Source organism: Petaurus breviceps, unplaced genomic scaffold (assembly GCF_028583685.1).
Source record: "Petaurus breviceps papuanus isolate PSGF00001 unplaced genomic scaffold, PetGlider_PUasm1.0 188, whole genome shotgun sequence".
NCBI classification, from domain to species: domain Eukaryota; kingdom Metazoa; phylum Chordata; class Mammalia; order Diprotodontia; family Petauridae; genus Petaurus; species Petaurus breviceps.
The window spans coordinates 20,733,010-20,758,306 of NW_027185804.1; the positions used below are offsets into that span (position 1 = coordinate 20,733,010).

Sequence of the window (25,297 nt, forward strand, 5' to 3'; positions counted from 1 at the left end):
TATATATATATATATATATGTTTACAGGTATACATAGATAGAGGGCACAGGACCAATTTAATAGGAAGGGATGATACTTAAAAGGTGAAATTAAGAGGTGAGAGAGGAATATAATGAGAGGACATGGAGAGAGACAGAATGGAGTAAACTATCTCATATAGAAGAGGCAAGGGAAAATGGTTACAATGGAGGGGAAGAATAGGAAGGCAAAAAGGAATGATCAACCTTATTCTCATTGAATTGGGCTTGGGGAGGGAATGAAATACACACTAAATAGGGTATCACCCTACAGGAGAGTAGGGGAGAAGGGGATGACAGGGGGGATGATGGAAGGGAGTGCAGGCTGGGAGGGAGGGAAGTTGGAAGCACCCACTTTTGAAAAGGCACGGGATCAAAGTAGAAAATAGAACAAGTAGGAGGTGGGATAGGAGGGTGGGAAATATAGTCAGTCTTTTACAATATATCTACTATGTTAATGTTTTGCATTAGCTACACATGTACAACCTATACTGAACTACGTATCTTCCCAGTAAGGGTGGGTGACAAGGGAGGAAGGGAATGAATCTGGAATTCAAAGTTTTAAAATCAAATATATATTTAATATATATATATATATATATAAATATATATTAATACTATTTTACATATAATTGGGAAATAAGATATACAGGCTCTGGAGCATAGAGATCTACCATTCCCTACTGGAAAAGTCAAAAGGGGTATGGGAGAAAATATGGGAGAGAGCAGATTGGAAGAGGGGATATCCTGTGGGACTGCTATTTTGGGGTGGTGGGTAGGGGAAAAACAGGGAGAAAATTTGTAACTCAAAATCTGGCAGAAATGAATGATGTAAATCAGAAGTTAATAAAGCATTTGAAAAATGAAAAAAAAAGAACCACTCTCTCTCTAGGACGCTTACACTTGGAACAACTAAACATCTTTGATAGTAGGCAAATTGTGGGAATATAAATATATGTTTTATATAAAATCTATGTATCCTGTTTGATGCAATAAAATACTTCATCACCACAAAAAAAAGAAAAACCAATGGATAGTCCTCTGATAGGAGAATCTGCATAGTCAAATGAAGCAGGATCTCCTAGAATGAAAAGGCATAGATGGGTTGCAATCTGTACCAAAAGAGAGAGTATCTCACTTTCTGAGCTCATAGATATACTTAAAGATTCAAGCATATCCCTTAGGCAACATCATGTAACTCGGCTGTGCATTATAGAAAATTATAAAAATAAGTCCTTATGATATGGCTTTAAGATGTCATCTTTAAAGAGGGTTTCAGATGTGTGTAGTATTTTAAAAGGAAATCAGGAGACCTAGAGTCTAGTCCAAACTTTGACTCAGACTAACTCTGGGATCATGGTTAAGCCACTGTATCTCTTTGCACATCATCTGTCTTATCTGTCCATCAAATGAAGGCTTGGGGATTGAATGTTCTCTAAGGTCCCTTAAAGTAATCGATTTCGATGATTATTTAGTTTTCATACAAGTCTTGACATGATGAATGACTTGTTTGAAAATTCTGAGAAAAACATAAAAAAGCTTAAGGTTGTTTTGCTTTTAAATTTGTTTCATGAAAAGGTTTCAACATGGCCTTAGAGTGAGATTCAAAGGATCATTTTTTTTTGCCTGTGAATGACAGATAAGCAAAAATGTTCATTCACATGTGCCTACTTTTAAAGATCTGAACTGAGATTTTACTCACAAATAAAGAATCTGGCCTTCTGAGAAGGGCTGTTGTAGCTCAAGGAAGATGTTAAGACTTTGTGACCATGTGCCACAATGGCGCTGACATTGATATAATGGTATTGCCATTGACATAATGGCACTGGTATCTGAAAAGAAGTAATAAATGTAAAGGAATGAAGACAGCTCTTTAGAGACCACAGGAAGAAATGATATACCACCAATAACAAATATCCTTAGATAAATGTTTCCTTGTCTCTGAGCCCAGTAACAAACTGAATAATCGGTTTATCTCCTTGGCAATGGCACTTACACAAATTTAGATACAAAGGGAGACTCTGCATTGAATCATCTCTATAACATTCTGCATTCTTTACAATGAAAACATCCAATATACTCCTTAGGCAACTCTATTAATTTACAGCAACTAGAGGCAGAAACAACCAGGATTGTTGATAGTTTGCAATACAGACCAATAGAGAGAATGCCCACATTGAAATCTCAGACACACTGATATAAGGAAAAAAAGGCAATGGTGTGCTCACTTTATTTTTTAAAGCAATTGGGATTAAGTAACTTGCTCAAGGTTACACGGCCTGTTATTTCTGGGTGTGGTGCTAAGTATCTGAGCCTGGATTCGATCCCCGGGTCATCCCGACACTGGGGCTGGTGCTCTTACTCGCTGAGCCACCTGGCAGCCCGGTGTGCTCACTTTAACACATATTTCATTTTAGATTTATATAGGGATTTACAAATGTTATCTTAAATTATCCTCACAACCCTGAAAAGTAGGCACTGTTATTATCTCCAATTTCCAGATGAGGGAATTGAGACAGACAGAGGTGACTTTCCCAGGGTCACACAGCTAGCAAACATCTGAAGGAGGAACTGGACTCAGGTCTTCTTGAAACCAGGTCCAGTCCTTTATCCACTGTGCCACCAATTGCCTTAAGCAAGTTCAGGCTTGGAGAATGTTCTCCCATAGCAACCTTGAGATGCAAGTGTGTGAACAGCATTATTCTCCTTTTATAGATGACTTTTTATAGATAACTAAGGAAGATGAAATTCTTTGCCCAAAAATATATGGCTCATACATGACAGATTTAAGATGTTAACCAGGTCCATTCACTCCTCATCCAGTGTTCTCATGTGGTAATAAATGGAATATGCTCAAATGCCAAAATGTATGATAAAGAGAATAAGGTGATAGAATAAGAATGAATAAAGAGGAAAAGCCGCTTTGCCATCAGAGAGAATTTTCCTCTCCAGGCAGAAACCTGGACAGGAGGGTTTACTTAGAGAGAAGGAGAAACTACCAGCTAAACGACTGCTAATTTTCTTCATTTAAATACTATTTCTGCCTATATAATAGCATGCTTGCTCAAAAATGGCAGTTCTCCAGAAATGTGGACCATATAGAGCTTTATTATTATTTCTAAAACTACATTTATGTTTAAATTTCCATTTGCAAAATCACTTTATAATAATTTGAGCCAATTGGAATCATCAAATATCTTTGCCATCAAATTAAGAGAGGTCAGGAAAATATCTTCAGTTCTGAAATTGTTCAACACAAATGATTTAACACTGAAATAAGTCAATGAACAAAAGTTTAGACTTTTATTTTTGAATTTCAACCAAGAGTTCATTTCAATTGTATCAGTCAAATCACCACTAAGACTCCCCCATCCCTAGCTAGTGGCAGAAATGATGTAAATGATGTTAAAGTTATATTTCTTAGGATCAAGAATGGGTCATTTACCATAAACCTTCAATGCAATGCTGTTTTTAGTCCAGGTCTTGGACTGACACTTTATATTGAAAGATTATTACCATATTAGTAAGTGACTCCTCTCCAATGCCCTACCCCTGAGAACTCCCTATTCTGAAGAACAAGTGAACAAGGCACCAGCGTTGAAGCAGACTGACCATTCTCACCTTCCGTCTGCCCGTGTACAGTGGGAACACCAACAAAGATCATATCCAGATAGATTCACATAAATGTCACCTCTTTCCATTAAATGTTGATCAAAAGCCTGTTTTGCTTGTAAGCTGGAGGGCTTTTGAGATATTTTAATAATCTTCAAGAAATCAATCTCACATGAAACTGAAGGAAAACATCTAATGTCATTGAACAATAACTATCAGCTCTGTCACCATCCTACCTTTGAGCAGAGGCCTTAGGATGTTTTCCATCCAGTTTCCTCACCAGAGCCATGGTCAGCTTAGCAGCCCTTCCCCCAGCAGACCTTCTGGCATTCAATGGTCATCTAAAGGGTTGGAGAAGAGCTGTAGACTTTGCGGTGCTGGCGCTTTTATGTGGAACCTAAAAAACAAAGTCCAGATGTATTTGATGTCAAGGATGGCTATTTTTTCCCCAAGAGAAATAGCTGAAAATTGTGTCCCCCCAAATACTCAAGAGGTAATTCATACTTTGAGGATCTTACAACAATTTCATCATACAAATGTTGTATATTTTTATGTGTGTGGTTTAAATATGATGGCTCTATGAGTAAGCTAGGAATTCTTCCCCCGATTTACTAAAATAATCTGTTTAAATGTATTTCTGTATGAATCTAACTTTAAATCAAGGATTATTAAACTTTTATGTGTCAAGGATGCCTTAGCAGTCTAGAGAAATTGATGGGTATAGGTGTTGTGTGCACTTGTAGTTACTGCTACTGTGGGAAGTCTGAGGCTAGTAGATGACTTGAGTTAAAGAGTTTTGAACTACAGTAGCACTAAGGACAATTGGGAGTAGGGGACCAGCAAGCTGGCTAAGGAGGGGGTAAAGTAGCACAGTCAGAAAAAGAAAAGTACAAAGTTTTCAGGTCAATCAATCATCAGTGGGATCAGGGCAATGAGTGGCCATTGCATTTATAACCTGGATGAGATAAGGGGGGAGACAGAGAGTGAGAGAGAGAGAGAGAGAGAGAGAGAGAGAGAGAGAGAGAGAGAGAGAGAAAGAGGGATAGAGGGAGAGATGGAAGGAAGGAAGGGAGGAAGGGAGGGAGGGAGGGAGGGAGGGAGGGAGGAAAGAAAGAAAAGAAAAGAAAAAAGAAAATGAAAGGAAAAAAACAAAAGAATAAGAATAATCCAATGACCTCTTAGCAGACCAATGTTTTTAAATGCATAAAATGTATAGGATTATAAGGTAAACCAATTAAAATGTGAATTAGTTATAAAAATATAGAAATAACAAGTTCACAGAACCCAGATTAAGAATCTTTGCTTTAAACTATGGACAACATTGAAATGGGAATATAAGTCTGCTTACTTGTGTGTGTGGGGGAAACAACCTGGTTACTTTCCTCTTTTCAAAATCCATCTTTCTGAAGACTATTTCTGACTTGCCTCTGGCTCACTACACTGACCTCTTCTGCTAAGCGGCTGTCGCGTCCCTGATGAGCTGTGGTCCAGGCCCCATGGTGAATGTGATGTTCTGTCTGGGTCACATCCTCCCTTGCATTTAGCTCCTCTAGGTAGGTCAGGACAAACTCAGGGAAAGCCTGTAGGAAAGGACAAAAGATGCCAGGTCTTTGCCAGCTGTGGCACAACACTCAGTAGAGTGGGAATTATGGGAAGGGAAGTTATTTAAAAGAAGAAATATAATAAAATCTACTCTGCTAACAAGTGCTGTTCTTTACAGGGCCAAATTAAGACTCTTGTTTGCTTAACAATTAATTTTTTAAAAATAGAATGAAATTAGTTCTATGCATGAAATGTTCTATCAATCATAAAGCCTCATATAAATGTCAGCTATTATTATTAACTATTAATCCCCTCTTTACCGACATTTTTACAAATCAAAAGAGCAGCATCCATTACCTCATAATACTGCCTTACTCCCTAGTTATCTGGGGGTTTGTCTTCTTGCTCCAGCTAGACTTTAAACATATCAGGCAGGAATCCTGTCTTACCCTCCTTTTGTATCCACACTATCCCTAGCGTAGAGCCATGAACGTAGGAAATATTCAGTAAATACTCCAATTATTGATGGAACATCTGCCGTAAGGAAAAATTATCTTCATTGCATTCCGAGTTATATTTCCATAATTTAAAATAAACAGATTAAATGAACAGCCCCTTAATTCTAAAAATCATAGTAACTAGTATATCATAATGTTGACAGGAAGTATGATATCAGAGGAAGGAATGCTGGGCTTGAAGTCAGGAAAACCTGAGAGAAAAAAATCTTACCTCTGATATTTACTCATTGTGTGACTATGGTCAAGCTGCTCAATTTCTCCATGTACCACGAGCTCTCGCAAACTCTAAGTTATAGAAGGGCTGCTATCCATGGATCAAAAACCTGGAATGTTTAGCAATATATCTAGACTATATTGAATGTATGCTATTCTTGTAGAAATTGCAAAGTTTCCTTTTTATTTAACCCTGAATAGAAAAATAGATTTGGAGTCTTTCTGTATTTTGTGAGCCATAAGACATTTTCTTCACATTATTAATTATTTTCCTCATTTTGCCCATGTTGAAAGTGAGAGAAGTCAGTCAAAAAGCATTTATGAAATTCCTACTATATTTCTGGAACTGTGCCAGGCAATTTACAAATATTATTTCATTTGAACCTTAAACAATCCCCTTGTTCAGTTGTGTCTGAATCTCTGTGATCCCACTTGGGGTTTTCTTGGCAGAGATACTGAAATGGTTTGCCATTTTCTTCTTCGGTTCATTTTACAGATGAAGAAACTGAGACAAACAGAGTTAAGTGACTTGCCCAGGGTCACACAGCAAGTAAGTGCCTGAGGCCAAATTTGAACTCAGGTCTGGCTCAGCACTCACCATCTGGATGCCCCTAACCAGTCATAAGAGAAATTACTATAGGAATCAGGCACCAGATAACAAAAATTCTTCATATCAGCATTGAGCAGCTTTGATTCCCAGAGGAAGATGCCTAGTGACTGAGATCTTGAAGTAACAGGTTAACCATATCAACAATGGGGCCTCTTTGGGAAATAAATTAGGAAATGAGTGTCATGATGGATGAATGGAGTCAGAAAATTACAGGAGAAGATTATATGGCAAATGCTCAGGAGGGAGGGAGAAAGGTTCTGCACAGGATGCTGCTGTGGAAAGCATTCTAAGACTCAGTTATTAATGCTTGTGGAAAATGGAGCAAAGTGCATCATACAAGTTAAGTCTGAGGTTTGAGAAAAGTTTGAGAAGAAATCTGAAAGGACAGCAAAGCATCTACTCATAGAGACTGCACAGAGCAGAAGAGGCTTTGCAATGGAGAGAAATAAAAGACACGTGGTAACCAGGAAATGAGTTGGATTTGGACTCAGATGACCTGGGCTCCAATTTGAGCGCTACTATTTGCTACCTGCATCACCTGAGACAAATCTCTGGGCCTCAGTTTCCTCATCTGAAAAGGGATCTCTTGGGTCTCTTCCTGCTCTAAATCTGTGGTGCTATAAATCTGAGAATAAACTATACAAGTAAAAAAACCATGGGAACAGATGAGTTCTCCTGCATGGTGAGATCTATGCAATCATACTGTGTTTCTTTCCCCTCCCCATCAAATAAAGATATATTTACAAGAAGAATCTGGTGTGATAAGGGGGGCAATGGAAGGCAGTGCAGATTGGCTGGGTGAGTAGGAGGTAGCAATGGTAAATAGAGATGTAGGTAATGAACAATTAGCTGACAGCCCAGGTTTGGGGTTTTGGTTTTTGGGGTTTTTTTTTTTGATTAATGATTTGTTAAACTATATGTGAGGTTATATGGTAAAGAACACAGTCCTAATGTCCACTGCTGCTAAACACTGCTACTAATTTAGCAAAAAAGCCCAATTAGGGAATCCATTAATAAAGTCTGTGGCTATACTGGTAGAGTGAACTGTAACAATGTGTTTGAACTAAAGTCTTCTATCATCATTATAGTCATTAATGCTGGTCAGTAGATGATAATATGTTTGAACTCCACGGGTAACTTTGAATTTCTCATGTTCGTTCTTGCTTTTCAAAGCAGACTCTGTCAATATGTTTTCATTGATTATGGTCTGTCTTGAGCAAAGAAATGATTATCCTGCATAATGGAACTATAAATAGAGCCTTAATTCATTCACTTACTGGTGGTTCTTTCCTGTACTGACATGGTCTCCACTCTCTCTTTAGCTGATATTTGTTTAGTTGAGGGAATACTGATTCATTCATTCAGACAATATTTCCTGGGCCCCTGCTATGTTCTGGCCATTGCATAGACAGAGAGAGAGTACACATGATAGAAATCTTGCTGCTTTCCAGTACTTTAATTTTAAAAGAAAAAGAATACTCAATTAAGTATAATTCAAATGGCCCTAATGTGAATTAGTAACAAAAGACAGCAATAACATAATTATTGTTGGTCTAATAATATAAGGCCATATTTTATATTAGGATATTATCTTGTATATTAGGATGATAGCCTAGCAAAATAAACAGAAATCAAATTAGGGTTTGATAAGTGTAGGAACATATTACAGAGTCTTCTGAGAGGCCTAAGGAACCAGATTTCATTGGCAGAAAGAGGAAGGTTCATGAAGGAGGTGACATTTGAGGAAGGTCTTGAAGTCTAACTGCATTTTAACATGGAAGACAAAGGAGGGTATTTTAGAAATGTAGAATGTTCAGAATGAAGGTTGAGAAGTATCATCATGTGAAATGTATTTGTGAGTAATTTGAGCAGTTTGGTTTGCCTGAAGCTTAAGTCACCCATTTGGGAAGTTGTATGAAATAGGGCTAGAAAGGTAAGTCTAAGTCAGAGTGTCAAAGGTCCTGAATGGTAGGCTATGGACCTTATGCTTTTTCTGATTAGCAATGGGAGACCACTGCCAGTTTTTTTTTAGTAGGGGAGTGTGCTGATGAGAGTTGTAGAGTATCAGAGTTGAAAGTCAGAGAATCAGGGTTGAACAGATAAAGGATGGTGAGAAAATGGAGGCAATTGGGTTTATACCTGCTTGTCAATAGGGTTAAAGGGAAGAGGGGAGAAAGAGATGGAACAGAAGTGCTAGCAGGATCAATGGAAAGCTTTTGTAGAGTAGAGTTTGTTAGCAGAAAGAAGAGAAGGGCAATGGAGAGGGAGAAATGGAAGCTGCATGAGACATAAGACATTCCTGATGAGCAAGATCCTGGAGGAGTTGGAAGGGAATGGAACCAGGTATCATCAGCACAAGGACTGTCCTTAATGAGGGGTAGGGCTATCACTTTGGTTGAGAGAGTGAGGGATCTGAAGAATATTGATGAACAAAATAGAAAAAAATTAAAGTTTATTCTTTCTTCCTCCCTTAACCCCCATAGAATCATAGATACGGAACTGGAAATAAATGCTTATGCCTTTGAGTCTAAGCTCCTCATTTTACAGATAAGGAAACTGAGGTACAGAGAGGATAATTGACTTACTAAGGATCACACAGATAGCAAGTATCTGAGGTAAGGAAGAAACCAAACCCAGGTCTTTCTGACCAAAATTCCAGTTCAACAACATTTGTTATTGTTATATAGTTGTTCAGCTGTGTCCAACTCTTCATGACCCTATGGGCCTATTTTGTCCATGGGGTTTGGTGAGGTGGGTTGCCATGTCCTTCTCCATCAGTTTAAGGCAAACAGAGGTTAAGTGACTTGCCCAAGATCATACTACTAAGTATCTGAGACCAGATTTGAATTAGGGTCAGCATTCTATCCACTGAGCCAGTTAGCTGCCCCCACCCTATTACAATCCAGTGTCTCTCTAATTTTCTTTTCTTTTTCTTTTGGGGCAATCAGGTTAAGAGACTTGCTGAGGATCCCACAGCTATTAGGTGTCTGAGGCTAGATTTGATCTCAGATCCTCCTGACTCTAGCTAGGGCAGATGCTCCATCCCCTATGGGGCCCCTCTCTCTAATTTTCAATGTACAAGGAGTCCTCACTACTTTTCTTGGTAACCTATATCACATAATAATAAGGATGTCCTGCCATAAAATACCCCTTGTCTTATCAAATTTTGTGCTTTCATTCTATCAATTGTCCCTTTATAAATTAACACTATTAAGTCCATCAACCACAGTTTCTTTGGATAAATTCAAGCAGTTTCTTTCAATATTCCTAATAGATCAAAATGCTGAATCTTTTAAACATTTCTGTCATTGTCCTAATAGCCTCTTGAAGTTTCCACCTCCATGAACCTTCAAAAACTCTTGGTTCCTCCTCATCCTTTGGATCACTGAAATGTCTTTGAGTTGTAACTCCTTCACTGTGATGGGGAAGAGTCTCTTTGTAAAAGAATTCTGTCCCCTTAACAACTTAGAAAGTACTCTCAAATCTCCAGTGATTCCAATCTGGACTGCCAAAAAGTGCTAGAAGGCACCAAATAGATCTTCATCAAACTAAACACAAGAGATAATATTTGCAAAGTGCCCAGCACTGGGCCTCACACAGAGCAGGCAGGCATCATATAAATGCTTATTCCCATCCTCCTTCTAAAAAAACAACAAAAGAAATAAAATTTCCAAAAATCTTCCTCTTTTTACTTGTATTCATTGTTGGTGAAGTAATCCAAATTTTCTACATTTATTCTTGGTACTCCCAGAGTAAAGCTTCCCAGTAGTCTCTAGGTAACTATATGTGCACATATATACACATTTGCATATACTTTATTTATATATACACACATATGCATATACACATGTATGTATATGTATGTACAAATATGTCCACATACATATATTTGTATGTGTTTGTATACAAACACACATATCTGGTATATGTACATCTAAATAGCTATTACATATTATATATATATATACATATATACAAATTCAGAGTACAGAACTTATATGAAAGTATCAAAAGGTCAATGGGTCAATCTACTCTTGGAATAGGGGTTTCCAGGGACTGGATATGTTATTTCATTTGTACATGAAATTCCTTGGATGAGGAAACTCTCTCTATCAATTTAAGTTAGTGCCTTTTTTAAAAAAAATTTGTCTTTATTAATTTGTTTGTTTACTTTTAATTCACAAGATTCAGTTCCACAATCCCCTGAGTTTCAAATTGTCCCCCCCCATATGCCTGCCCCCCCCACCATGGCAGCATGCAATCAAGTATAGGATCTGCAAATACTTTCACATTAGATATTAATCAGGTTATAAAGAAGGATTGTAACAGATGGAATGAACAATGGGGAAGGAGAAATAAAACCAAACAAGAAAAAGAAAGAGAGCAGATAGTTTGCTTCAATCTGCATTCAAACTCTGTTCTTTCTAATTCTTTCTCTGGATGTAGACATCTCTCTCTCCATCATGAAACTTTTGGAGTTGTCTTATAACCCTGAATTGCTGAGAAGAGTCCAGTCTATCAAAGTTGGTCATCACACATATGCTGTGTCTTTAATTGTGTACAAATTTCTCCTAGTTCTGCTCTTCTCACTCAGTATCAGTTTGTATAAACCTCTCCAGGTTATTATGAAGTCCGTCTGCTGCTCATTTCTTACAGCACAGTAGTATTCCGTTCCATTCATATACCACATCTTGTTTAGCCATTCCCCGATTGATAGATAGAAGTTAGTGCCTTTTTTTCAATGCTCTGTTGCCCAGAGTGTTGAAAGGGTGAATGATTTGCTCAGGGTGACGAAGCCAGTGCTTGTCAGAGGCAAGACTCAAATTCAGATCTTCTTGGTTCCAAGGCCAACTATCTAACCACTGTGTCATGGTCTCTCCCATAATATAGAGTAGATACAGAAAAATGAATTAGATCACAAATACAAGTAACAAGGTATAGATTGACAGATACATAGATGGATAGATGATAGAGAATATAAAGAGATATAGATGAGATAGCTAGAAAGATGAGAGATAGATCGAAAAAGATATTGATTATGTTTAAAATCCAGCCACATAATGGCTTCTCTACCAACTGGAATTAATTACCAAATTGTTCTCCCTCTTATCCTTAACCAAATGTACATAGTTTTTGAACACTATCAATTTAACAACAGCACTTAATTTGTAAAATTCTCATGACAATTATAATCTAAAAATTAAATATACTCAAAATTTCTAAGTGAATATAATAAATATTATAATCAATGCTCTTCTAGATTCCTGGCATAATTGCATTCCACTATCTGCAAATATTTGTTGAGGAGTGATGGTCATTAGATTTCATGAAATAAAGCATTGTCTCCTTTTAAATTTCAATAAGTTTTAATAAATCAAGCAAGCATTTGGAAGTGGTAGCCATAAGGAAGAGAAAGCCAGCCCTTGGCCTCTGTCAGATATTAATTATCAACTAGATTAATGATCTCATATAAATGAATAGGAAAAAAAACTTCTATTTTGTTCAAATAAGTTATTTCAAGTATCACATAAAGCCTTATGGGAAAATATGGCATTATGGAGAGCCCAAAACTAGGAAACACAAATAAAATAGTATAGAAAGGGTGAAAATATTTTATATTGGTGCTGATTAAAATAATTTTTGTATGAAAAACTCTTTAATAATTTAGACACAATAGATATTTTATGCAGACAGGGATAATAGACATGTGAGACTAAGTTATGGACAGTTTATAGAAAGTTCATTGCTTGGAAGAGATGCAACCTTGCACTTCAAACACTCACTTCTAAGAATAACTGGTTTTAGGTCTGTAATAAAATGTAATTCTAAGTTATGATGACCTTTAAAGAGGAGGACAATGTATTGGACGTTGCCTACAGGGGAATATTTCTATATTTAATGAGACAGGATTCCACTGGTAAGGACTTCTGAAGGCCCAGATGATGAAAGGATCACAGAGCTAGAGCTAAAAGGAACCCAATATAATATCAAGTCCAATCTCATAATTTCATCTCAGAGCTAGTAAATGAAAAAGCCAGGATTTGAATCCAGCTCATCTGACTCGAAATTCATTGTTTGTTTTTTTTACAAGCAGTATATATCTCTGCTGGTCAACTGGTCAATGAACAAGTATTTAATAAGTGCTTACTATGTGTCAAGCACTTTGCTAAGTATTGGGAATACTAAAAGAAAAAAAGAGGCAAAATTGTGTTCCCACCCTAAGGAGACAGTATGTAAACCTCTATTCACACAAACTTTGCCTTTCTTTGCACACATATGGACCCTGGTCTTAGTTTTTGTTTGCCTATCTTTACTCCCAATGGAAATAACCAAATAAGACATCACAGATTTTCTACATCCAAGAAAAGTTCAACATAAAAGAGAAAATTAACCAGCATATATTAAATAACTACTATGTGCCAAGTCTTGTGTTAAGGGCTGGAGAGTAGGAGAACAGGTAGAGTAATGGGATTAAAAGGATGAGAGTGGCCATGAGGTTATACTTGGAGAAATCCCTACTGATGTTCAAAAATGGCATTGAGGACAGCAGGAAAGAACTGAAACAAGAGGGAAACCGATGCATGCATGACAAACTATAGTATACACATGCACATAGTGGTTTGGAATAGTAAATAACTAAAACTAAACTCACATAATGTCTAAAATCAAACTCATTATCTTCTTCCCACCCCAAATGTTCATTCTTCTAGGATCATAAACATTTTAGAGCTAAAACAAACTTAAGGGATCATCTGGTCAACTCTGTCACAAAACATGAATTCCCCTCTAGAATGTCCTTGACAAGTAGTCATTCAGCCACTACTTGAATATTCCCAATGAATGTGAATTCCCTCTCTTCCAACGTAGCCCATTTTTTTTTAAGATTTCTAAATGTTGGAAGATTTTCCTTTGTGGTGTCCAAAAATCTTCCTACCTGTAACCTCCACCCATTCATCCTGGTTCTGCTTATTCATATTCATATTCCCACCAAAGCCGTCTCTTATTAGGACTAAACATCCCCATCACCTTCCTGTAATCCTCATATCACATGTTCTCTACTCCTCTCTGCATCATGCTAATCTTCCTCTGGATTTGCTCATTATTTTCAGTAACACTTCTGAAATGTGCTGCAAGAACTGAATCTGAATGGTTTCTGTTAATTATGTTCTTTGAGTCATCCTGCTCAAATCCCACTTCCTCCTTGAAGTCTTCTGATCTTTCTTCTAAAACCCTATTGGATTTTGTGTCTACTGGACTCATTTCTTTATTATGTTGTCCTCTATTTAAAAAGGGATTTTGCCTTTAATTTGGATGGTTTTAACAATTTCATAATGTTACTTTAATAGGAAAGGCTAATTAGATGACTAAGTCTCAAGCAATTCTTGGTGATTGATCTGAATTGTTTTAGTAAACAGCAATACAAGAGAAAAAGAGGACTATTCTTTTTGCTCATCATACTGTGAAACACAATCAGAGCTCCTGTTTGACAATGAATCCCTAAATCAAACTGATGGGAGGGCACAGGAGCAGAAAATATTGGATATTGCTCATGAGAAAACAGTGAGGTTTTCAGCCAGAGTTCAGATCATTTTTATTGTCAAAATTCAAATGCATTTTACACTTGGGATAAAATAAATCAAGATAAAAGCAATCAGCAGACAAATCATCATTTCCCCATATAAAAGGCTTTACTGGTATTAAGTATGATTGCTCAATTCCCTTGCAAGTCCTAAGTTAGTCAATCAATAAGCATTTATTAATCACCTACTATGTGCCAGATATGGTGCTAAATGCTGAAAATAAAAAGAAAGCTCAAGAAGCTCACAATATAAAGGGAGAGGGAACATGGAAACAAGTATGTATAATTTATTTAATATCTACCATGTACCGGACACTGTATAGGAAAACAAAAGCAGTCATTCACATGGACCTTAATCTTGAAGAGCATATCATCTAAATGGAAAATCCATCTTCATCCCCTGCCTTAGCATTTAAGTAGAAAGACAAGAAAAATAGTTCAATAATATATTTTTTAAATCTATTGGATTTAATAAATACTTATTTTGTAGCTATATTGTGCAAAATATTGTACAACTGAAATCTAGTTAAGATGGAAATGTGAATAATCCTAGAGGAGTCTATTTCTCCTGACAACTCCCCAAAATGACCTAAAAGGGCAACAGATGGAATAATGATCAACAAGACCAGACAGAAATAAAATAAGTCCTGTAACCAATTTGGGACAACACAATAAGATGGCCAGAAACCTGGGGGTTAGAACAAGGACCAGAGGTTGTGAATGGGGCTGGAATCCACCCCAAACTACAGTAAACAAGACCAGAAATCAGTGGGATATAGAGCTTGACCTGTCAGAGCCACAGCTAGGGACATCAGAGAGTGTGGGTGACTGCACGCACATTTCAAGGCATGCTAAGAGATCTGAAGTCAGAGCCTCTGTTGAGGCTAAAGATCATAACAAGAGACAGAGATAATACAATGACCAGACATCCTGCATGAAGGGGAAGGCAGGATAGGGACAAGAGAGGAAACGAAACCACATGATCTCCAACATCTGTTTAGGACACATCAGGGTTATAAAAGGTAATGAGGACAATTTCCATTTGAGGTGTACCCAAGGAGAAAAAAAGAGATGAGGACCAAGGTCAGAGGATAGTCTTGATCCCAGCCAGCCCACCTGGAGCTGCAGCAGCAGTCACATCTAAACTACTGAGAAGATAGAACCCAACAGGATGTGCCCAATGAACCTAAGAGTATGGGAGGGAGTGAATCCTGGCCCTCACATCAGATTTCAATGTAAGAACTCAGATTGGAGATGTAAGAAAATCCCAAATACAATGAAGAAATGAAATGGGTGAAAAGAAATCTGAGGAATAATAAGAGGGTCAGAAAAAGAAGGTACCTCCACAATAAGTACAAATATAATCTGAGAAAAAAAAAGCCAGATTCACCAAAAAGATACCAAGAATGACTAGAATAACTGGGGGGTGGGGGGCAAGGTGTGAGCATTTAAAGAAGAAATTACAACTCTTTAGTGAAATATTAGGAGGAGAATGAAGAGGTAAGAACAGTAGATAGAAAATCTTACTCAAATAGTAGAAACCAAAGGAGGGAGCAAGCAGAACTCAATAACTATGATACAATATGAAATATTAGAACAAAGTTAAAAGGCTAAAACTTTAGAAAACAGGTAAAGTATCTATTCAGAACAACTGCCCTAGACAACTGACCAGCAGGTTAAGGGGACATAATTTAATAATCATTGAACTCTCTGAATACCAAGGTAAAACAGAAGTCTTGGATACTATATTTCAAGAAAATCCTAAAAGAAAATGGTCCAATTCTATTAGAACCATAGGGCAAAGTAAAAATAGAGTCCATGAGTAATTTCCAGAAAGAAATTCCAAATTGAAAACACTCAACAATTCCTAGCTTCTGGACCAAAAAAAATACTACAGGCAGCTGGGAAAAAAGTCAAGTAAAAATGAATCAGAGTTAAGGTCACACAAGACTATTCTGCATATATTTCAAAGGAAATAAAATCATGAAATGTAATATTTAAAAGGTAAAACCAAAATGCCTACAAAAAAGAACAACTTATTCTTCTAAATTTCAAAAACATAATCCTACATGGGCTAAAATGTACATTTCATTAAAATGTAGGACTTCCATACATTCATGATGAAAAGACCAGCGTTCAGTTGAATCTTTGAATTACAAATGCAGAAGGCAGAAGAAATTTGTGAAGATAAATACATTTGAACAAATGTAAGGGGCAGAATGATGATTAAATGCTTATAGAAGGTAAAGAGATGTGTCACTTCAGAATCCTACTGACTTCAACAAAGTAAAGGAAAACAAGTGCAGAGTCTGGAGAGGTTGTTTATCTGTTTTGTCAGTTTTGAGAGAGAAAAGGAAGTGAAAAAGAACACAATTGGAAAGAAATGAAAAAGAATGTAGAGAAACATATTAATTCTCATAATTGGAGCATTCCAGGGTAATAGTATACCAACATGGAGGAGAGGGTAGGAGGAATAGGCATATAAACAATCCCACTTCTTTTATGAGCTAGACAAAGGAAGATGGAATATATACCACACAAAACATGATAGGAGCAGAATAAATGATGAATTGAGATAGTGAACTAGTATTCCCAATGTCTGGTACAATGCTTCATTTTCTTTGTTTTGTTTTGTTTTTGCTTTAGTTTTCCATGATTTAGGTATCAGGAACACATTTGTGTCATAAATGAAGTTTGGTAAAATCCCTTATTTCTCTATTTTTGCAAAAAAAAATTCTTCAATGTTGGAGTTAATTGTTTTTTCAACATTAGATAGAATTAACGATAAAATTCTTCTGGTCCTGGGCTTCCTGCCCTCCCCCTCCCCCTTGGCAATTCATTTATGGTTTGCTCAGTCTCTTTTTTCTGGAATTGGATCATTTAAATTCTCTATTTCTTATTCTGTTGGTACCTAATTGGGCAAAATTCCTAGTAACTGTCATTCTCATCTATTGTGAAGATTATCATTTTTAAATGGTACTATAAGTTGTTTTAACTTTAAAAAATCAAATTAGCTAAATGTCTATTTTCTCAGGTTAAAATAGTTCCTAATTATATTTCTTGATTATCTTTAACTTTATTTCTTCTTTGAGTTTTTTATGATTTCTTTTTTGTGTTTAATTGCTTTTCTGTTACTTTCAGATTTTTTAAAATAGCATTGAAACTCATTGATACATACATTCCCTCTTTTGGTGATGAAAGTTATCAAAGATTCAAAATTTTCTATAAATATTACTTTGAAACCCCTAAACTTTGACATAATATCTCATTGGTGTCACTTGCTTTGATATAAATATTATTTTATGATTTATTCTTTGAACCATATATGATTAAGAATTATACAATTTAGATTCAATTTAATTTTTAATATTTTCTTTAAATACATGAGTCTGACTTATGTACTGTTTTCAGTTAACATTTTAAATTTTCTGCACTTATTTATGAATTTTTTTGGCCTGCTATAAGGCAAAATTTTGTAAAGGAGCCATATAAAACTAAGAAACAGGCATAGTCCTTTTAAACTCCTGTTCAGTAATCACCAGACATCTATCATATCTGATCTTTATATCCAAGACCTTGACTTCCTTCTTTTGCATCTTTTTATTATGTTTACCTTGGTCTGAAAGAAATATGTTGAGTTCTCCAACTATTATAATTTGATATCTATTTCTCTCTGTGATAGGATTAATTCTTGTTTTAAGTATTAAATACTATGCCAGTCGGTGAACATATAGGTATAATAATTATTTCATTAACTATGATTCCTTTAAGTATAATAATATTCCCTGCTTATCTCTTTTAACCAGATTTTTTCCTTCCTGTTGCCTTGTATGAGATTATGAACTCCACTGCTGCTTTTTAAAAAGTTCATCTAAGGGTTAATAAATTCTGTACTAATTCCCTCATTCGAACTTTTTGTGGATCTTTATCTCTCATTCTCTTCCATAAAAGAAGTTGATGAATTCACTGGGTCCCAGAAATGGTAGGGCAGACATATTTAAGCCAACATTAAGTTCTGTCTAGGACAGGTAATTAACCTCTTAAGTAGAAGAATGAGTCAAAGAAGACTCCACGATTCTTGGTTATATTCATTTTTTTGTATCAAACCCTTTCAATTACAGTCAGCTTCCCCTGAGGGTTCCATTGTCACACCTCTCCCTGCCCATGGACCCCTCTCCTCTCTGGGCACTTCTAAAGTTGTTGGGCTTTTCAATCTCTCTTTTCACATTCACATTCACAATTCTTCAGCTCCTTTCAAGTAGTTAAAAAAAGAAAAAAGTAAAAAAGGAAGAAAGCCATATTTTCCAGTATCCCTTGCTATAATCACAATATTACATATAGCTTGTCATCAGACTTCACTTTAGTTTGGTAGACCTGTTAGAATCTGCATCCTGCTGTCATAACCAGAGTCATTTCTGTGCCTATGAAGTTTTGGAGGAGGACCTTATGGAAGGTTGTTTTAACAGTCAAGTACCAAAATAGAGATCATCATGTTTTTCAGCCATTATCACCTGGAGATTTTTAAATTCAAAGAATTTGTATCAAAGTTTAATTGGTGGGCTAAATATCAAAAGTTCTTATTGTGTTCATGTTATATCCTCTCCCACATATCCTATCTCCCACTATCTAACCTATCCCACTCCCACAGGAGGCAGGAATTATTTCTTTTTTATTTTTTTATCTTCAATGCCTAGCACTCAATGAAGTATTTTCAGATCTTTAAAGTATTGAAATATATATAATTCATAAAAGTTCCTTGATGAGAGTGCCAAATATTTTCCATCAAGAATGAATCCAGGGTAAATAGGGAGTGGGAAAAATTGGGAAGCATGGATTTCAATTGCTAATTGGGAAAAAAAAAGTAATTCTGATGTTGAAGGCTATAAATTGACCACCTGGACAAACTATAGGTCCCTTTATTTTAGAGTGCCTGGTGCAATGACATTTATGGAAATGTGTTAGACTGTGATAAAGTCTATCGGAAGCGACAGGATTCTAAATGTGATTGATTAAGTGCAGGTAATTTCTCCTGTTGCATGAATTATTTTGTCAATAATTCTTCAAGATACTCAAACTGAAAGCACTGATCTGCAATAATGGACAGAACTTCAGCACTAACGTGCCACTATTGACTGCCAAAGCACATCCACCTTGGACTTCTAACTTCTTTGTCATTTAATGATGAGGCTATGTTTGCTCAAGGAGAAATGGAATTTTTAAGCAACACAGATTACACTCATTTCAATTTTCACTTTTCAAAATTTAATTACCTTTTGTCTATTTTTTAAAAGGAAAGGGATATAATCAAGGGGGAGGGGGATAATAATGTCTCCTCTCCAGAAGTTAAACATTCCACAAACACCCATTCCTTCATTCAGTAAACATCAATTTGCTGTCATAATATCTCAGGATTTTTTATATGGCCCTGAGTGGAGTCTTATTTTAAGAATCTCCTCATACTTCTTTTCTACTCAGATCTCTGACAAACTGGTTGAGAAATCTTAGAAAAGTTACTTTCTATCATTGAGTCTCAGTTTCTTCAATGGAAAATGAGAAGATAGAATGATCTCTGAATCCATTTGACATGTCATGGATGAACAAAGTATGAGGTTTGGTGTCAGAATAAGCAGGATTAAAATCCTACCTCAGATCCTTACTAGCTGTGCAAACCTGGACAAGTCATTTAATTCTTCTAAGTCTCTTCTGTCATCTGCAAAATGAGAGTAATAATGCCATTCATCTCCCATGTTGTTGTGAGGATGAAATGAGATAATGTATAGAGAGTACTTTAAAAGCCAAAGTATTAGACAAATATTAAATTTATTGTTACTATTATGATGACTTTACCCTCAGAAATCTTACAGCTTTGTCTCTTCTATGGAGTCATTATCTTCCTACCTTCATTGTCTTTGCTATAATATGGCACCAAAAGCTGGAAAAAATATTTTAGATGTGATCTAGCATGACCATCATCCAAGACTTCTCCATATGGATACCCTATAGACATCTCAAACTCAAAACGTCTAAAACAAAACTCTTTTCTCCCCCCAATTCATGCCTTTTCCTAACTTTTCCATTTCTGCCAAGGATACTACTTCTTCCAAGCAGTCAGGTTCTCGACCTCAGAGTCACACTCAATTAAGTTGTCCTTTATCCCACCCCCAATACCCAGCCGGTTGCCAAGGTCTGTCAATCCTAAATCTATGACATCTCTCCCATGTGTCCCCTTGTCTCCACCCACACAGCCACTTTCCTTGCTTAGCCTCCATCACCACTGACCTGAATTATTGCATTAACCATCTAATTAGTCTCCTGCTTCTGGTTTCTACCCCTTTCTAATCCAACCTCCACACATCTGTCAAATTGATATTCCTAAATATCAGGAATATTGCCAGGAACTAAAGGTCTGGCAATGAGACTCTCTGAAAGCTTTGGTAGCTCTCTGTTGCCTTTAGGATAAAAAGCAGTTTTCTGGTACTGAAAGCTCATTACAACTCCACCTATCTTTCCAGGATGAATACATATTACTGCTCTTTATGTGCTTTACATTTCAGCCAAACTAAACTTGCTGTACCATGTATAAAACACTGCATCTTCCATCTTTGTGCCTTTACAGACATTGTCCCCCAAGCTTGGAATGATCCCTGTCTACTGCTGCCTCTTAGAATCCCTAGCTACCTTCAAAGCACAGCTCATATGCCAGCTCCCCCAGGGAGCCTTTTCTGATAAACAAGCCCCCACCCCTTCCACTTGTTAATTCTATCTTTCCACTAAAAAAAAAATTGTATCTAATCTGTATATATTATATATGTACTTATCTAGGAGGGGGTTGTTCTCCCCTCTCCACCCATTTCTTTGAGGGCAGAGATGGCAAATACCTTGGAGCTTGGTACATAATGGGCTCTCAAATTCTTATGAACTAAATTGAATTGGACATTATTATTCTCTTAAGTTTATGATCATGTTAGCTTTTTGACTGTCATGTTACACTGATGACTCATATTGAGTTTTCTGTCAACTCTAACCCCCAGAATATTTTTAGGTGAATTGCTGTCTAGACGCAATTCCCTCCACTTATAAAATGTGGTTGGCTTTTTGAACCCAGGTAGAAGAATTTACATTCATTCCCATTAAATGCCACCTTCTTTAAATTGGACCAATATTCTACACTCTCAAGATCTCTTTGAATCCTGATTCTGTGGGTCCAAGACAGCTATGCCATTATCCAAGTTATTTCTAAAAATATTGAATAGCACATGAGCAAGAAATAATTCCTTGGGACACTTCACCAGAGATCTCCTCACAAGTTGACACTGAATCCTCAATATCAAATCTTTTGTGTCTGCACGGTCAACCAGTTTCAAACTCATCTAATTGCACTTTCATGTAATTCACTCACACATTACCCCATTTCCCACATGAATGACATCAGACTTGGTCAAATGTTTTCTTAAATCTAAGTACATTGTATCTACACCATTCTGTTGATCTCTAAATCTAGTAACCGTATCAAAATAGGCAATGAGAGTAGTTTGCTATTACTTGGTCTTGATAAAGTCATATTGACTCTTGTGACAACCGTTTCCTATTCTATATCTTCACAGATTCTGGAATTTTTCCAAGAATTAAAGTCAATTGAATTATTATTTTAACACTTAATTCTCTTCCTTCCCCTCCTTTCATTTTTTGGGTGAGTTGGACAACATTTCCTCTTCTATAATCCTTCAGTACTTCTCCAACTCTCTACAATCATTCAAGGCTTTGACAGTGCCTCAATCATCATGGTTTCCAGTTCTTTCAGGAACCAAATGTATCATTCACCTAGGTTTGGTGACTGGAACCCTTTAAGGGCAGCTAAGGCTTCTCTTATTATATCCCTACTTTGGTATCAATTCCTCATTAATTATTTTTATTTTGTCCTTTACAGTTAAAAGATCATTCTTTTGGCAGAGAAAACAATCAACAACTCAATTAAGTATTAAGTGCTTCCTATGTGCCAGCCTGTATGCTAAGCAGCAAAATTTGAGCTGAGCCTACCTGCCTTTTCTCCAATAGCAAACATCTCTTCTACTTGGAGCACGGATCCTATCAATGCCTTCTTTGAACCTTCAAAATCACTTTTGTAAAAGTCCTTTTTGTGTTGTAACCTCCCTAGCTTTTCTTGCCATCTTCGTTCATTCTAAACTTTCGCACTTTTTACCCTGCTCTAAGAGCACTGTGCCATGCTTTAATATTAGCATTTTATATCATCATATGTTCTACTGCAGTAGTTTCTTTTTGGTCTCCCTCCCTCAATTATCTCCTCACTCTAGTCTACTCTCCATTTAATTGTCAAAATGATTTTCCTTTTTGTTTAAAAATAAATTTATTATTTTTAACATTCTTTTTTTTAAATTTTGAGTTCTGAATTCTCTCCCTCTTTACAATTCCTCCTCAACCCACTGAATAGGCAGGCAATATGATATCAATTATACACCTGAAATAATGCAAAACATTTCCTTAATAGCAATGTTGTAAAAAAAAAAAACCAAGAAAAAAGTAAAGGAAGTAAAAAAAATTACATTTCAATCTGCAATCAGATTTCATCAGTTTTCTTTCTGGAAGGGAACAGTATTTTCCATACAAATCTCTCAGACATGTGTTGGATCACTACATTACAACTTATCATTGTTACAATATTGCAGTTACTGTGTACAGTATTCTGCTTCTGCCATTTCACTTCACATCAGTTCATATAAATCTTCCTAGGTTTTTCTGAAACAATCTCCCTTATCTTTTTTTATAGGACAATAGAATTCCATCACTATCAAAGTGTTCTTCCTAAAGTACATAGCTGACCATGTCTACCATTCATTAAATTCCAAAGTTATACTACTACAATTCTGGATCTTTTTACTATCTCACTCTTTCCTACCTTTCCATTCAAATGGTGATATGACTCTGCTCCTTTTCATTGTCTGTCCCTCATGTCTGAAATACTCTCTGGGTTTTTTTCTGGATGCAGCTCAAATCATACTTTTCAGAAGGAGCTTTATCCCATCCCCTTCCCTTTAAAGTTATGTCTCATTTACCCTGAACATGTCCTATATGCATATAGTTATTTGCACGTTCTCTCCCCAATTAGAATGGGAGCTCCTTGAGGGTAGAGGCTATGCTTTCGAATATCTTCAAATCTCTAGCACATATCACAGTGCCTAATAATGTGTTTAATAATTAATCAGTGATGACTGAATTCCTGACAAATTCTAAGACTGGAGGGGGTACTTAAGGTTCCCGTCATTTCTAATTCAACAGTCAAATCCTCCTTGTGGGCCAGAAATAGAATAGCAATTCTCTTCACTGCTTCATCCACATTTTAAAGGTTGAAATTGTCATTAAAGCAAGCCAAGAAATTATTAGCTACTGTTTTTGGCAAAGAATGAGTTCCAACAGATGTCCAGATAATTGAGGTCCCCCATCACTGCTATATCATGATTCAATGCCAAGCTTGTGATCCAAATTCCTTTTCTGGTTTCTCTCTCTGTTCAGGTAGTCCTGTAGGATTATCAATGATAATGACACTTCTCTTCCAGCCTTCTTTGTCCAAAGTCTCTCCATTCTTCACCTATGTAGCTCCTGGATTTCTTACATGGGTATATTTTCTCTGTATAAAGTCTTATCCTGCCCCACCCTACTTTTACCTATCTGGGGCATATGCTAGTCTTCTTTGTATAATGTACCTATTGTTTCTTGAGGGAAGGTTTGGTAATTGTGATATTTATATTGTTTTATTTTATAATTGTAATGATAAGACTCCAGTATGGAATCATTTAGGCTAAGTAGTCCTAATAACTATAAAGCATGTGGGCAATGACAGACATTTTTGTATTTCTCCATTGTTTGGACATTTTGCAAAGTAGTTAATGATTGGGGCTTCTGATCTAATAAAACTCCTGACATACTAAAGTGGCCTGTGAGTCACTCCTTTCTGCTGTTTCAGAAAGCCAACTAAAATCCTTACCCAATTTCTGGACTTGATAAAGAAATTCCCCTGACCTCACCCTATTATGGATAAGTAACCACAGGAATTTCTCCCCCCCACACACACACATCTAAGCCCAGTAATGCCCCCACCCACATCTGGTATCCATTGCCTGTTCTCCATTAAACCCCCTATAGGGTATAAAATGTCTGAATCCCAATTTTAAGTGTGTACTTCCCCTATCAGAACTCTCTCCTCCTCAAGCTGAATGAGTTTCTCCTATCTGTAGGGACAAACCTCTGTCTGTTTATAATGCCAGACAGTGTATGTATATACTATTGGGGGGAGGGGATGCTGATTGTTATATAGCATAATAATAAATCTATTTACTCCAGCTTCCTTTTTCCATCTAAGTTGAAAACTGCACCTTCATGGGTCTTCTGGAGTGGGGGGAATTAGATGGAAAAAGGAAGCTGGAGTAAATAGACCCAGGTACCTTTGACTATATCAATCATGAATCCGTTGGATAAAGTGAAACTCAAGAGTGAGTGGAATCCCTTTGGAGTCAGGGGATATCTTCATGATCCTTATGAATAAAACTCCATCATTCTCCCCTATAGGTCCATTCTTGGGGGATTGTAAATGGGCCAAGATATTCAAAAATAGAAACAGATAGACATTCACATTTTAAGGAGTTGCACATTTTAAGAAATCATGAAATGTAGTGTGACTCTTGGGCAGAGCAGTACTTTTTACACAGTATAGTAGAAAGAAAAAACAGACTTGGGATCAGGAAATCTAACTCAATAGCCTCAGCTCTCCCAATTACTGTATGATCAGCTTCTCTGAGCCTTGTTTTTTCTTCTGTAAAATGGAGGTAATGGTATGTACACCCCAAAACTTATAAAATCATTATGTAAAGCACATTTAAGCCATGAAGCACTATTTAAATAACAGCGACTTTTAATATTAGAAAAAAAACACTAGAAGGAAAACTCAGACAAAGAACAAGTCCTATATCCTATTAAAAAAAAAGGTTTTGCCACTTTACAGATATACTCAGGGACCAGTAAATTCTAGGCTAAGATGCATACTTCTTGTTTTGGGGAAGCTATGCTGGTACAGTGCTGAGGAGACCTATAATGCTACAGCTCTTTTTTGTGGCTAAAAATCTTCTAATCCATTTACTGTCTTCAATTATGTCTGAAAGATGGCCCAAATGACCTTTTAAGTCCATTCTTTCC

General features: G+C 36.5%; 1 protein-coding gene across 1 annotated transcript in view; it reads right to left on the reverse strand.

Annotated features, from left to right (window-relative positions):
• DCDC1 (doublecortin domain containing 1) overlaps positions 1-25,297 on the reverse strand; it is a 420,660-nt gene that overhangs the window by 191,376 nt on the left and 203,987 nt on the right. The window contains 4 exon segments of the mRNA XM_069091090.1: positions 3,867-3,934; positions 3,937-4,007; positions 5,072-5,210; positions 6,502-6,514. Coding sequence (XP_068947191.1) covers positions 3,867-3,934; positions 3,937-4,007; positions 5,072-5,210; positions 6,502-6,514 — 291 coding nt within the window.